Source organism: Micrasema longulum, unplaced genomic scaffold, assembly GCF_059751315.1.
Source record: "Micrasema longulum isolate JH-2025_06_02 unplaced genomic scaffold, ASM5975131v1 h1tg001263l, whole genome shotgun sequence".
Lineage (NCBI taxonomy): Eukaryota > Metazoa > Arthropoda > Insecta > Trichoptera > Brachycentridae > Micrasema > Micrasema longulum.
In genome coordinates this window covers 83363-99230 of record NW_028278450.1, presented here as the reverse complement: position 1 = coordinate 99230, position 15868 = coordinate 83363, and the positions used below count along the sequence as shown (strand labels likewise).

Below are 15868 nucleotides of genomic sequence, written 5' to 3'. Positions count from 1 at the left end.
CCTGAGCCCTAAAAAATGACGACACTTAACTCATGCCCAAACGCTCAGTCATGCCCGACGTGTATTTAGTCGTTCTTCGACCGCCATCTAGGTGTGACGTTTAGAATCGAAACAAAAATACCTTCTTGTATCATGAAAACGTAAAAAACTTTTCGGATAAACAAAGTAAAAAGGATCATGTATTTTTTTAGTTGGTAAATATTTGTTCATTAGTGATTTACAAAGCTTAAAACAATTAACATTCAAATATAAATATTATTTTTTGTAATTGTCAAACTACGCCTAGCGGCTCAATTGCGAGGCTCTTGTTAATTACAGTGATGCACTGATAGGAATACGTTTTTAAAATATAATAAAGGTGAGTTAATATTATCTTTTCGTTCCTAAAAATCCAATGAAAAGAAATAAATGGGTCGAAATAAGGAATTTAAGCAATGAACCGGATTGGGATTCACCGAAAACAAATGTTTATTATTTACGTTAAAATACATTTTTTATGAACAAAAAATGAGTATCCTTCAATTTTTGCATGCTTGTAAAATGCAGCCCTGGTATAAATAATAAACAGTACTTAACTATGGGTACGCTTTCGTGTCGCTACTTGAAAAAAAAAACTCTATAGGGCATGCCTATGTTCCTAATAAAAAATGTCTCGAAATAATCCTATTACGTTTTGTCGGTTACAAAAAGAGACGGGGTAATATACATATAATAAACTGAGAAGTAAAACTGAGGGAGTGATTTTCACCCCTGAAAACCAGGCATGAAGGTGTTCATAATACTTAATATTTTATATCAAGGTTAGATACTCGTATTATGCACATGTTGAGCGTTCAGGCGCGCTGGTTGTACTCGAGTCTCGTATTTACGCCACTTGCTTTTCATTGTTCCCGGGAGGTTACGGTTACTACGTAGTTTCTGAACGTAGTAGAGTAAAACGTAAAACGTCACTAGACTTCCCGTGTCTGCCTACTAGTAGGTTCAAATATAAAAGCTAAAGAACATAATATGTCAAAACCAGAAAGCGTAATGAATTTCCAGTATATTATTTTTAGTGTTTATAAATTTGCACGTAAAGCAAGATTTTTTAAAATAGGGCAAGAGCAAATCGGCACATTTAAATCTTTAAAAAAAATTACTTGTTTAGATTTGGTTTTGATTTCGAGGAACACTGTGGGTAGGTTCCAATGCATTAATAATAGTAATAGTAATAAAAATGGTTTATTTACAAAATTTACAATTTCTTTATCTACTACATGTCGACGAGCCTTACTCATAAACTTGGAATAAAGTTACGCCTAAGTATAGTGCATAGAATTAAGAATAGTCTAGAAACCGCATACGCACACCAAACAGAAGGCGACTGAACTACTCATAAATGAGTAGGTTTACGTTTTGACCCATTAGTTTCTTTGTAGACGTCCCTCAGTACGCAACTCCTGATTTAAATTCAACTATGCCGTGTTGGGTCCTTTTAAAGTATAGAAATACTGCTAAGATCTTAAAGAAACAGGATGCAATCACATTTCATGTGTAATTAGCTAATGAATGTGTATGTAACAAATGCATTACTTAAACATTGAATTATTTTTCCATCTGTCAGATTGTCGAAGAAACAAAATGAACATTTCGTTAGTGTTGCCAGGGTAGTAATTTTTTTTACCCTATTTTGCTCTTCTAATGAGAGAACTAATGAAAATTGGATCTCGAATTAAACAACTCTATCCGACTTGACCGACATTATCTTTAAAACATCAAATATTATTTAACATGATATAAAAATATCAGTTTTATGTAAAATAAAATTTGTTTTATATTTTAAGTTTAAAGTTCATTAATTCAATTGCTCTTATTAATGACCCTTTACTTAAGTACTCTGTTGTGTCAATCAATATTTCCGCGTGCAATTTTAGAGAAATTAACAGATTGTTTTTTTTTTACCTTACATTTGTGTTATAATTATATTTTTTCCCATCGTGCAACATTACGCGGCGGCATCGCGAATACGCGCGGCGAAAGTGAGGCATAGTGGGGGAATTATTGGACACAGTCCGATGTATTCAAATATGATTCGACGCTTCTTCTGGACTATTCTTAATTCTATGGTATAGTGTTTTGATTCGGATGGGAATATCAACCTAAATATAGTGGTCGAATAAGGATGGTGTTCCCATCCTTATTTTACCACTATGCCTAGACGTAACTTTATGCCAGGTTTATAAGGCCAGTCATGTTTTAGGTAAAAGATTTCTCTGGATTATTTCTAGTCTGCCTAACTTAGTGCAACCTGTTTTAAGACAGACATTTTTATTAAAAATAAAAAATAGCATGGCTACCTACTAGTTAATTTATTATACAATTACACTTTATTTAATTTTACCATCTATTATATAGGAATGTGTTTTAGTAATATAAAATAAAATGCATATTTAGCTACCCACAGAGGCTATAATAATATGGCAGTGAAATAGTCTCTCTTCCCAGCGTTGCCAACCCTGAACCCTATCAATTTTTCGGTAGATATACCGATTTTGTGAGCAATCTTCCGAAATCGATGGGAGTTCTACCTATTTTTATTCATTTTCTAATGAAAATGGTTTTATCTATGATATATTGAACAACTGGAATTTTTCATTCATATAATTTTCCCGGTGGAATGATATATTTTTTTGAAAAAGTTTAAGGGGGGTATTTCAGAGGGAATGGGAGGTTTTTTTCGGGATGAAAAGTAGCCTAGGATACTTGTCAGCTCTCCTGCTATCCCTATGCCAAAAATCACAGCGATCAATCGCTTCGTTGCAACATGAAAGAAACACAAACAAATGTATTAACACACCTTAGTATTTATAATATAAGTATGAATTTTTCATTCCCAAGTTGGAATAAATGGTGTTCACAAATAGCCGAGCCTCTAAAGGGCACTCAGCCATGAACTGCTGACAGTTTGTCAGCCGTGCAAGTCGAAGCCGTTGATTTGTAAACTTCAAAACAATAAAATATCTGTTTTGTTTTACAGGTTTTACTTCCACACCGAGTCGGCGACCTGTACATTTACGAGCAGCCCCAAAACTTGTTCCCTTCGCCCTCGCCCTCGCAGAGCCACTCATCGCTGCACCAGGCGCCCTGCCCGCGCGCCGACACGTATGACGTGCCGCGAGCTGTGGCCCTGTCTGTGACGTCAGCGTACGACGCGCCCAAGGCCCTAGCGCCGCGCGCCGCGCCCCTGCCCGCCCAGGACTGGTACGACGTCCCCAAAGCCCCCGCAAGCCTCACGCTGTTCCACCAGCAGCAGTTGACACCTTCCAGTAGCGCGAGCTCGTTGACCATGGATTCCATGTCTTCTAGTAATAGGTACGCATCACCCTATTTCCTTTTCCTTCAGTTCATTATTTCTTCCAGATTGACTGCATAAGCAAATTTTTCTAAGGGTCTTTCCCAACACTTTCGTTCAATGGCGATGTGCTATGGCTTTCGATATACGAGGGTTAATTGATATGCTCCACTGCTGACTTATTCTGAAGTGGATGAGAAAATATTTTTGCATCCAATTTTTTGACGTAGTCCATCATCTAGACTTGTATGCTCTTCTTCCAGTGATGCTCAAACATAACTTAATACCATAATTTTGCTTAAATTAAATATAAAAATAAATTCACTTTTGAAAACCACTTTTGAAATGATTCGTACGTATTCAGCTCTTTACATCACTAAGAGCTGTTTAGGACTGTTGTAACAGATCCTCTTTCATTAAAATAACCCTTTTCTTATGTGAGAAAGCTATTTTGCACTATACTATGGTGAACGCAGGTCTACTAATGAATAAAATGACTCGCCTACAGTCTATATTAAATGCCGTAGTGAGACATTTAAAAAAAAAATCTACGTTCAGTCATATCTTTCCACTACTTCGGGAATTACACTGGCTACGTTTTCCACAGAGGGTGGAAACTCCCAAACTTATGAATAAGTCACTGCACAACTCTGCTCTGGAATATCTGAGGGAACTTTGCATTCCAGATAAACTAGCTGACAGACGTCTTACGCTTAGATCAGCTACATCTATGTCGAGAGGAAAAATTATCATACCTCTATGCAAACAGTGCACTAAATTCGGTAAACGCGCATTTGTGGTGCAGGCCCTATGGCACGGAATGCTCTCCCAGCAGAAGTGTGAAATTGTGAGAGTGAAGTGATGTTTCGTAGTAACCTTAAAATTCGCTTGTTCTCTAAAGCATTTGAATAAATCCGTGGAATGTGATAATAGTAAAATGTTTTACTTAAATTACAAATTTAAGAAATTAAAATATGATTTATTTGTTTATAGAATCACTTTATAAAGCGCTCTTGAGGTATTATTTTACGAAAATGGCACTACAGAAGTTATCCATAATAATAATAATAATAAAAGGTTTCCATAAAATTCTTAATACCCTGCTTAATTTGAAGTTTGTTGTTTACAGGTCTTCCCTTGCTAATATGCCAGAATACGACATTCCCAAGTCCCGTGGATCTAACTACACCCCTAACACCTTGAGGAACCACAGCCCTAACCCGAGCCAGACTTACGATGTTCCTCCCTCCAATCCCCAGCCTAAGGAACTTCCATTAGAGTGGAAAGAAGCTCTCGACATGTTGGAAATATTGCAATCAGAAGCTACCGATGCTGTATCTAGATTATTAGGTAAGTTAAATAATAATATTGTATACAATATTTATAATGTAAAAATGTTTGTCTTGGAAAATTTCATTGAAACTCCTAAACTTGCATCTTGGAAAAAATCTTTTGAAGCATCAGATGCACAACAATTTTACTTAGTATTTAAATAATTAGTTTTGTCTACTGATGGTAGTAAACAGGGAGTTCTGAACCTAAAGAATTCTTATTAATTATTTTTAATTTATCAAAAGGTTTTGTACGTCCCGACTGGCGATCTCACGCTGTAATGAGTAATCAGCTTCTGGATGTCAGACTCGGCTCGCTGCGACTCAGAGCAGCACTTCACGATCTTGCACAATTCACAGAAGGTACTCTTGGCAATGCAGCTAATGCACACGATAAAGGTAACTTATTAAAAATAATTCATTGCTATTTTTTAATTTCTTCATCTATGTGTTTTTTGTTTCAATATCTTAACTAACAAGACATTTAATAACTTTTTATAACAAATTCTTTCATTTTATTCTTATATGAAAAAGAGTAGTAAAAAAGTGATGGAAATTAACCAAGTAAAAAAGCATTTGTTATGTATTACAAAATAGTTACTATGTTTATTATTTTGTTTCAGGTTTGTCCATCAAACTTCGTCCCCTTGTCAAAGCTTTGAGAGATGCTGATAAACTTGTAAACAGTGTTATTGAAACTTTAGACGCTTTAAACTGGTCGATAGAACTTCTTTCTAGATCCGATGGTGTTCATGAAAACTCATCCAACAATGGAACTCCCGATGCGCTTGATCAACTTATAGCTTGCGCCAGGGCTCTTACTGAAGATGTTCGACAAACAGCTTCCTTCATTCAAGGAAATTCAATATTGTTGTTTAAAAAATCTAAATCGCTATCAATCAAAGAAAATGGTGGAGTCGGAGAATGGGTTGAAGAATATGATTACGTTAAATTAGAATCAAGAGAAAGTGTGGATAAAAAGCATGCAGAAATTAAGGAATCCCTCCCGTATGAGCTTAAAAAATCCTTCGACAATGTGATTAAAAATGCCGACTACTCTACAACCAACATTCAGTTGACAGACTGCATTATGGCTCCGAACGATAAGACACTTGTTTTGTACTATGCAAAACAGACTGTGACCTATTTCAATTATTTAACAACAGCAATCGATGCTTTTTTGCAAACTGTCGAACGTAATCAACCACCAGCCGTGTTTTTGGCTCATGGGAAATTCGTGGTGTTAAATGCTCACAGACTTGTTTATATCGGCGATACTGTACACAGAAATATAGCTAATTCCGAATTTAAATCTAAAATACTAATTTGTTCTAATGGATTATCTGATGGTTTGACTACCACAGTGGCAAAGGCAAAAAACGCAGCTTCTAAATATCCCAGCGTTTCTGCTGTACAAGAAATGGTGGATTCTGTTGTCGATGTTTCTAGCTCTGCGCGGGATTTAAAAATTTGTATGATACAGGCCGCTAGTCAACCGTAGCTTTTTCGTATTTTTAGAAGACTGTGGAAGTCTGCCCGCGTAGTTTCCATTATTATTATAGCCTGTAGTTTATTTGGATATATTTACTATTTCATGTCAGCGTCAGTATCATTGTAAAAATAAAATTTACAGAACAGGTTTTGCTTTAGACGTTTGCTAAATAAACGAAGATAACATCTTCCTAATATTGCACTGTTGTCAGCGTCGTAGCTAGGGTCATGAATGCTCCTGGCAAGATCTGAATTTTGCACCCCCCGAGACTTATTTTCTAGGGAGAGAAAGAGAAAAGAAGGCTGTGGGTTGGCACAGTGCACCCCCTGAGGTTTGCGCCCCTGGCAGCTGCCCGCCCGGCCAGCTCCTAACTACGAAGCTGACTGTTACTCTGAAATGGAAATGTGTATCTTTGATTCTGGAACTCATATTTACAAATTGAGTTTTATTATTTCACAGGGACCGGAATCTAGCTTTGTCTACAAACATTTGGAAATACATACTCAAAATACTGTTGGTTAAGTATTTTTCTTTCGGCCACACATTGTAACATAATTTTATAATTAGATAGGTAACTATTATGTAAATTATAAATGTCTGGTTAAAATTATATAAATATATGCTCAATGGTATTTAATGTGTAGATTGTGTAGCTTAAAGTAAATAAATATTAGCTTACTTGTAAATTTATAATAATGCCAAAGTACTACTTTTAAGTCAACGAAAATTGTTAAACATACGTATATTATATAAACACCATTTTCATTGCAGTGACTTATTTTCAAGTAAAATAATATTATCTATACATTTTGAATTATGAATTATAGTAAGATATTTAAAGATAATAATGAGTATTAATTAGTATTCTGCTATAGAAAATTGTGAACGATTGAAACAAAATAGTAGTCTTTTTGAAATTTCATTACTTATGAGATGTTTACAAGACTTGATATACAATTTTCAGAACATTACAATAATTCCATCTGAGAGATGAAATATTTCTTGTGATTTATACAAAGTCTACATGCTTTTATGAAATATTAAATGACAAAGAAATGATTAGGTATGTTTTACACTTAATTATTGTAACATAAAAATATAATATAACATGTAACATTACGTTGAATGTACATAATTTTATAAAAATATGTATGTATGTAGATGAGGTATGTAACATGTAAAATTAATCTTGAAATAATACAACATTGTTTAGCGCCTATTTCTCTTATTTAGGATGATTGCAGGTATTTGGAGATAGATTATAAATAATGTGTTAGCTGCTTCATGGATGTCAAATAAAATTATATCAGGTAGAATTTATTGGATGAAAATAGGCCTTATTTTTAAATGTACATAAAAAATAAAGAGCTCACAAGTTCCTCGAGAAAATTTTTATGGATTTATATTATGGTAGGAGCAGTAAAATTGGCATATTTTGTTTGTTTACACTTAACATCGTGCATTTAGCGTATCTAACAGTGATAAGAATTGTATATAGTATACTAGATGCTAGAGTGATATCATATTATTTTGTTAAGTTTTTAATTATGTATTTTTTATCTTCAATTACGATTTTATCACAGTGAATACACAAAAATATATTTTTATGTGCCATGTATGATTTGAAACAATAGACAACATTTTACTAAAATTTTTGCTAGATTTTATGTAATATTATGTCTTTGTAAATTTGTATGGCTGCATAGCCAAATCAGTATCTTTATCAACTAGATGTGATAAATGTTTGTACTTCAACTAATTAATGAAACTAGCACTGCCATAGCCTATTATAGAGTTGTAGGCTTTATAAACATATACCATTTTTAGCACAATTTGCAAAATATTTACAATGTATTTTATTCTATAGAAATATAAAATATACTATTACAAATTAAGAAGTGTTTTTTTAATATTTTTATTTTGTTCATTCATAAAATAAATCTCATCCAGCTGCTGCATTTGCATCTCCCCTAAAATATAAAATATGTTCAAGGGGCGTTCAATATAATATGTATTCTCAGTGTGGACATGAAGGAAAAGACTAACCATTTATTTTTTATTTCTCAAGATATTTTCGAGGGGGGTACCACAAATACCCCATCTAAAATGCTATAAATACTACTTTACAACAAAAAAAAGTATCATGATGTCATGGTAGTGTTTATAAAACTGGTTCATTTATTTCCAGTTTTCTGCGAAATTCATACATTACTAAACTGTATAGTAAATGAATAGTAATGCTCGCTGTTTGCGCGGGAGGAAAACAAAGACAAAGGTGAATTATTATTGAACAAATTCAAATTATTCAAATAATATTTTTGATACATTCTTAACATCATGTGGTAAGATTATGCAAAAAATAAATCAATATTAACAAAAAAAGGTACTGAATAAAGATATTACATTAAAGTTAACCTGTTAAATTGTATCATATTTATATCAAAGCGTAATTTTTCACAGGTGTACATTTTCCACAGAGGGCTTATGCATAAGTCACTGCACAACTCTGCCCTGGAACATCTAAAATAACTATGCATTCCAGATGAACTAGCTGATAGACGTTTTACGTTTAATCAGCTATATCAACAGGATAGGAAAAATAATTGCACCTGCCTAAAAGTCATTATGCACAATCAGTACACTAAATCAGAACTGTGAGAGTGAGGTATCGGAAAAATCGTAAAACCCCTGGCCGGTATTCTGAATGGAATTGCGCGCAAAGAGATCGCTCTGTTAGTAAATACGCGTTAAAAATGCATTTTCTTATGCTCTTAAAATCATTATGAATAAATCCATAATATATGATGATAAAATAAATTGTTCTATTAAAAAGTTACAAATTATTATTGCATTACAAATTTAAGTAAAAATGTATTAAATTATTATTATTATTAAATTAAAAAATAATTTAAAATAGTATTCATAAACTCACTTTATAAAGTGCCGTTGAGATAATATTTATTTATTTATTTTACATAAACGGCATAAATTGCCTTTAACATATATTGAACATAAATATGAAAAAAAAAAATACATATTTAAAAACATAACAAAAAATTATAAAATTGCATAACTATAACAATAGTAACAAGTAGGTAAATACACATAAACAACCAAAAATATTAACGAAATAAATTCATAAATATGAAAAAACAAAAAAAAGGAAAAACATTTTTAAATATAAAGAAAAGTTTAAGAATAATATTGCGAGAGAAAAAAAGAAATCAGACTCGTTTTATAACTATCAAGTCCAGAACCAAATATATCAGCCTTGTCCTCATACTGATTGCCATATCTATGGAGCCTAGGGATAAGCGAGTGCATGTGATAGTTGGTTCTAGAACTTGCAGAACAAAAAGGAGATCTGTGGCGGGTATGTCGACCAGGTACACGGAAACACACCAACTCCAGCAAATCTGGACAGTCAATTTATTAATGAATTGATCACCTTAAAAAGTAATATTAGGTCAGTTAGGATTCTTCTATCAGAAAGTCTTAAAAGATTTGCTGAAGACAACAATTGATTATAATTAAATAAAGCAGCTGGAATATGAAGTTTAAAATTAATATATTTTAGAAATTTCTTCTGGACGCGCTCGAGTGAATCAGAATGTACACGATAATGGGGCGACCAGACTGGAGAAATATATTCTAAACGACTTCTAACCAGGGAGCAATAAAGTGACTTGATTGGTGCGATACTTTCAAATTTATTAGTATTATTATTTATAATATTATTATTATTTGTTATTTATTATTTATTTTTTAATATATTACGAAAATAGGGCTTTATAAGTTATTCATAATAATAATCATTTATCCAATGTATCTATTTAGTTGGGGCCTGTGTTGATAGATTACTACTTGTTATAGTTCTACCAGAGTCCTACATTACCTCTGGTTTCTCCACCAACCTACAACTCGAACACTTTTCGGACAAACTTATGGCACTGTTTTGAAAATCATTATTTATCCAAAAAATGACACATTTGTATACTTTTGGCGGTAGGTACTTTTATGTCATCGTTGATTCAGTATCTATCTACCTGAGAAAAAAATATCTATGGAATTTTCTTAATTCAGAAAACTCTGAAATGTCAGATTTGTCAAACGCAAACGCCGGCGAAGGACGAAGCGATTTTTCGCATGCTCGCTGACTAGCGACGAGTGAATTGCGGGTGATGGTGAACTTATGGTCGAATTTTATTCTCTTTCTGAAGATTTAAAAGCAAAGATTAAGTTGACTCATCGCAATGTTACTAAATCTGCGGTATTCATCAAATAGTAAACAATTTACATTCAATGAAAATTGAAGGACCCACTACCTTTTCACATTAATTTTTTTGCACTTGTCCTCGCCGCCGCCAAGTTGAGTTTTTAAGCAACTACAGTATGCTATCGGAAAGTTTATTATTTTCATTCGCTCTGCTAGATAATGGCGCTTTACTATTCATACTAGTGTATTACGTTATAACTCTGTCAGATTTGGAGTGTGACTATTTGAATCCTCAAGAGTGCTGCGCGAAATTAAACTACTGGGCGCCCATTAAACTGATTTCGCACGGTGTACTCTCATTTCTCTTCCTGATCAGTGGACAGTGGGTACTTACCGTATTTTCCCTACCGCTGCTAATTTATTTATCATACGAATACTTCAATGTAAGAAAAGGAAATATCGGTGTTTATGAACCGACTGAAATACACAACAAAGATCAACTTTGGAAGCATATAAGAGATGTGTTTGTTTACCTGTTGTACTATCTGTTGTTCTTCTTTGTGTATTTATATTTTCTAATAATTGCTTTACTGAAGGGTGATCCTATTGAAAGGCACCACGAAAATACTATTGTCACAGAGCTTTGAATTAAATAATCACCGAGCAAAACGCAGTATTAAAACAAAATGGAGAGCAGTTCACTTAATCATTATTTAAAAAAACGTAAACTTTTGGCAACTAAAATAAGCCCACTCAACCAGTATGTGTCGACTTGGAGCAGAGATAACCCTAATACTTGCGAAGATTGTTCCCAGGCCCCACGTGGTGATATTTCAACAAGTACTGAGAACTCCGAGGAGCTAATGAATGTTGAATCGGAGAATTCTAACCTCGTCATGGCGAATTACATTATTGTTAAAAAAATACTAAGTAATTTCCTCTGTTGGCAAGATCTAAAGCTGACATCTTTAGTTTGTAAGATGTGGTCCGATGTAGTGCGCAATTTATTTAAAAACTGTTTAAAACCAAACGAATTTTGCTTTTATTCCAATGGTGCCGAGTTTGTATTAGAAAATAAGGCTTTTAAAGTGGAGCCAATGCTCGTGTTGGCCTTTGCGAATCCCAAATCTCAGCGCACTTCCTACTTGTGCGAATTGTTTCCTGATTCCTCGTGCCATGGGAAAAGTTGCAGAGAGAAACACAAAAGTAAGAACATTAGTTGTGATGCGATTATCTATCTGTTCCGTTTTTCATTTGACTAATAAGTTGTACTTACACTTTTGTTTTAGTGTTGGACTATATCTACGCCACTCTGTGCTACCCGAGTAACTCCCTTGTTGGTGTGTCTTGCTCCCGAGTAGTGTACTACCCTCCGGTGGCTAGAGACAAATATGCGGAACTTGCACTATTTAACACTAACACCGCTACTAAAGGTTCTTGCTGTTTATTTGCAACTTTATAGTTAAATTCAATCACCCTACCACTTTTCAACTATTATTTATTTGTCAATACTTAAATGAGAACCTTTACATGCTGAACCGACTAACACTACCGCATTACATTTTCTTTTTCAGCTCACCTTTGTTAATAAATGAGTGTGGAGCATGATAGTACATTAACATTCATGATTGCCATCAGTATTGATTATATTTAAGAACCTGATTTTTAATTACAGAATCATTCATCGGTGGTGTCTGCCTACCGCGTATTCCGGGAGTTCACTTACACGAATTGAGTAGTCCAAATATCTCATCTAATGCAGATGCTCAATTTGAAATAGTTCATAAAATTGTTGGGATTATGAAAACGGAAATAATAAAATGTGTCATAGTTCTTGCGGGAAATCGCTTTCCTCGCCTGGAAGAATATCTTTTGGGAATCATCGAGCTGATATGGGAAAGGTACATTTAAAAAAAAAACAAACCATAAATTGAAAATAAAGATTGAGATGTCTAAACAAGGATCATCATGTCCAAAAGAGGACATGTCAAGTGTGAATAATACAATTGGAATGCATACGTAAGATGTGTGAATGTGGGTAAACATAAGACAAAAGTAAAGAGTTGTATAATAATCTTATTATTTATATCCCGGTATTGTTAAGTTAATTTTAATTAGAAATTATGCATTTTGTTATTTATGTATTTAAAAAATCTATATCCACCTGTATCGGCAAAGTTTGCAATGAAAAAACAAAGTGCTATTGTTAAAATTTTCTTCAAATAGTTTATTCTTTGAAAACATTTAAAAATAAATATTTGTTTTTATATTACTAAATTTAATCTTTAATAATTCAAATGTAATAGAATAGCAGTATGAAATTTGTCACAGATTCAAATTTCCTTTTTTTATTTATTCATTTACAATGTACATAGTTGAATTCTGTTTTCAGTCAGAAGGAGATATCCCCATTAGCATTGGGCGGCTGTAGAATTCAGTGCTCCTTCAATGACAACTATCATTTGTCTTCGGGACGAGATGGAAGAAAAATCACGTTCTTGATTTTTACTGTTGATAAGGAACCCGAGTCTCCTGTCGAATTTGATGCATTTTCTGCAGTATTTTTAGCAGATAAAGATGTTGAACCCAAAATGATGGAGGTGAGAACACTGCTTTAATTTGACAAATTTTCATATAGTATTACACATCGTTGGCGGAAATCCATCACCGCGTAAGACAAAACTGCTTTAAAGGAGAGAGAAAGAAAAGTTTTTTTTATATATATAGACGTTCAGTAAAATTGTGGCAATGTTTTTTTTTACATTTAAATCTTACTTTACAATATTATGTATGTTTTTTTTTGTGTTAACTAGCTATTTAAAAAAATATTTGCCCCCAAATGGCATATCTGGATAAATTAGGCGGTGATGTTGCATCTGCGGCGATGGATTGCCTTCGACGATATATTATTTGACTTATTTATTAATTTGAATAAATTACTATTACACTTATTTGTCAATAAATTTGTATAAACCACTTAATTTTTTTTTTTTAATTACACTTCGACCGGTTTCGAGGTTACTACCTCTTAAATTAAATTCCCGACGATGAGGTAGTAACCTCGAAACCGGTCGAAGTGTAATTTAAAAAAAATAAATTAAGTAGTTTATACAAATTTATTAACAAATAAGTGTTAAATGTCATACCACAAAGTGAAAAATGTTTTTGAAAACAATAATAAATTACTATTATTCCAATAGCAGACAAATTGATACAATCTAGTGTTTAAAATTTGTCTTTTTAAAAAAGGTTTAGAATAAGACTCACTACACTTATTGATCTTAGTTACTAAACTATAAAAAAAAATCATAACCATGTCAAATAATTTGTTGTCATAATTAAGAAAGTATTTATTTGTGTTAATAATTCTTTAACAATATTTTGAGTTTTGTAGATGAGGACTGGATTAAACTCCCTGGGGAGCTGTGAATATTATCATGTTACAACAGAGTTGAAGAACATTTTAGAGAAGGTTATTACCTTATCACATATCACACTGTGTAACATGTAAAATGGCCACTTAAACTAGCCAATGACAGGTTAGAAGCCCTGTAGATGCCTAGACTTCTATATTACCTTCTCTAAAATGTTCTTCATCTCTGTTGTAATATGTTAATAATTGTTATTTATGTTACTGTATTTTTTAGACCATAAGACGCACCTTTTTACTCTGAAAATTCAACCAAAAATTGGGGTATGTCTAATGGTCAGATACGTCTTATTGTCCAAAATATATATACATTTTAAAAATTGATAGATGCATTTTAGGGTGCGCTTTATGGTCAGATGTGTCTTATCGTCCACAAAATATGGTATGTTATAGTAGTTACCATATACAATAGGGAAAAATCAGGTTTTTTTAAACTAATAAAGGTCTATGAAATACTCTATCCAGTAAAAAAATATTTTTTTGCTAATTATTAGCAGCATAAAAAATATTTTTGAATTTGTAATTTTGAATTCCCGTAAAAATAGTCATTTCATTGGCCACACCCCTAATACGTCACGATTGATGTTTATTTGTTCCTGACCATTCAAATTTGTTTAGAACATTTTAATTTTTTTATTTTATTTTATTAACATAAACGGCAAAAACTGCCTTTTACAAAAAATTATAATACTAACATATTTGGCTTAATATATAAGTTTTTAAAAAAAAAAACATAAATTTCCTTATACCTAAGATTTATTTAAAAAAATTAAACCTAAAATTATACAAGATTTATATTTAAAAAAATAACCTAAAAATTATACAGTGTATTCAGTAGAAAGTTTAAAAAATTCAAGAATAAATGTAAAAAACAAAATTGAATAATAAAACATTCTACAATAATACAAGAAAATCATAAGTACTGTTTCATACAGCTGGGCAAAGTGAACAAAAAACTGTATATATATATTATGAAATGCATGAATAAATAAATATAATTACCATTGACCATCTTTGAAGAAGTTCAAAAGGTTTGTTCCATAGGAAAAATACCCTACACTTAATACATCAGATGTCACGAATCTTGACGTCACAACTGTCAAGGCCAAACATGTTGCATTTTCCTAGCGACATATTTTTTTTATAGTTCTTTTTAAAATTTATGTACGAAAATATTTCTCCACAATATCCATATTGATTTTGAAAATACAATTAATTATTCCAAATCCATTTCATATATTTTCATCGGTATTTGTAGTATGTGATATTTCCCTATTGTGTAATTATAATTGGATTTTTTTTCAGTTGGCCACATTGCCCAGAAGAGAGCACAGTGCTGCCATTAAGCTGAGTTGTGTCGGTAGAACGGATTTCGACCAGTTGGAGTCTGAGTTGTTCAGCAGCCACTTCCCGAGCACTTCTCTTGTTGGCTGTTACGGGCAGCAGGAAATGGGGGCTGACTGCTACCCGCAGCTTGTCCCTCGCAAGACAGAACCACCTTCCAAGAAAACTAAAAGTGTTTCGGAATATCCGAATGAAATATTTTTCTCCTATTCCACTGTGATTGTTGTATTAACCTGGGGAAAATTGTTGCCCTCTAACCAAAGTGATTTAAAAACTTAGCTTATTAATATTTGAAGAAGTTTAGCTTTTAATGTAATTTTATTAGTTTCCATAAGGAAATATCGAATCAAAGGCAAGTGTAATTACAAATTACATAGCCATAAGTAATAACTGAACCTCATGGGCCTATTAACTTTACTTTACTTGTATATTAATGATAATTCTAGTTATTATCTCTACCTACTCATTGTTATTTTTTACTGCCGTGAGATAAATTATTATTTATTTAAAAGCAAAACAATTATTTTATGTTTTATATACATATTTAAAAATCAAGTGATTTTTGTTCCTTAATTTAGAGAAAAAATAAACATTTTAGAAGCAGGGTAGGTGTATTAGGATTTAAAAATACATATGTTTGATACATATTATATGTTGTTCTTTTTGTCTATGTTAGATTATCGAAAACGGATTGGATTTTATAAAATACACATGCTTTCATGGA

General features: G+C 32.6%; 3 protein-coding genes across 5 annotated transcripts in view; all 3 read left to right on the top strand.

Annotated features, from left to right (window-relative positions):
• Positions 1-6314, top strand: part of p130CAS (Serine_rich_CAS and FAT-like_CAS_C domain-containing protein p130CAS) — a 28256-nt gene extending 21942 nt beyond the window's left edge. For both annotated transcript variants that reach the window (XM_088234635.1, XM_088234634.1), the window contains 4 exons: positions 3017-3351; positions 4461-4681; positions 4909-5061; positions 5286-6314. In XM_088234635.1, coding sequence (XP_088090761.1) covers positions 3017-3351; positions 4461-4681; positions 4909-5061; positions 5286-6163 — 1587 coding nt within the window. In that variant the 3' untranslated portion in view covers positions 6164-6314. The remainder of the gene's footprint in view (positions 1-3016; positions 3352-4460; positions 4682-4908; positions 5062-5285) is intronic.
• Positions 6315-10253: 3939 nt separating this feature from the next.
• On the top strand, positions 10254-15868 carry LOC148276181 (uncharacterized). Of its 2 annotated transcripts, XM_088234630.1 has the most exons (5): positions 11057-11576; positions 11660-11803; positions 12046-12271; positions 12763-12970; positions 15106-15868. In XM_088234630.1, the coding sequence occupies exons 1-5, from the start codon at positions 11057-11059 to the stop codon at positions 15421-15423; spliced, it is 1416 nt and encodes a 471-aa protein (XP_088090756.1). In that variant the 3' UTR covers positions 15424-15868. The 2 variants fall into 2 exon arrangements, with proteins under 2 accessions (XP_088090757.1, XP_088090756.1); XM_088234631.1 differs by lacking the exon at positions 11660-11803 and having other exon boundaries at positions 10254-11576.
• Positions 10547-11017, top strand: cnir (cornichon-like protein). The gene has a single exon (XM_088234632.1). It carries the CDS (start codon positions 10547-10549, stop codon positions 11015-11017), a length of 471 nt encoding a protein of 156 aa, XP_088090758.1.

Bases quoted from the DNA above. Each gene is read 5' to 3' on its own strand.
- cnir (XM_088234632.1), top strand. From the start codon at position 10,547: ATGCTATCGGAAAGTTTATTATTTTCATTCGCTCTGCTAGATAATGGC.
- LOC148276181 (XM_088234630.1), top strand. From the start codon at position 11,057: ATGGAGAGCAGTTCACTTAATCATTATTTAAAAAAACGTAAACTTTTG. The intron at 11,577-11,659 runs GTAAGAACATTA...CTTTTGTTTTAG, and splicing joins TTGCAGAGAGAAACACAAAA to TGTTGGACTATATCTACGCC. The intron at 11,804-12,045 runs GTTCTTGCTGTT...TTTTAATTACAG, and splicing joins CACTAACACCGCTACTAAAG to AATCATTCATCGGTGGTGTC.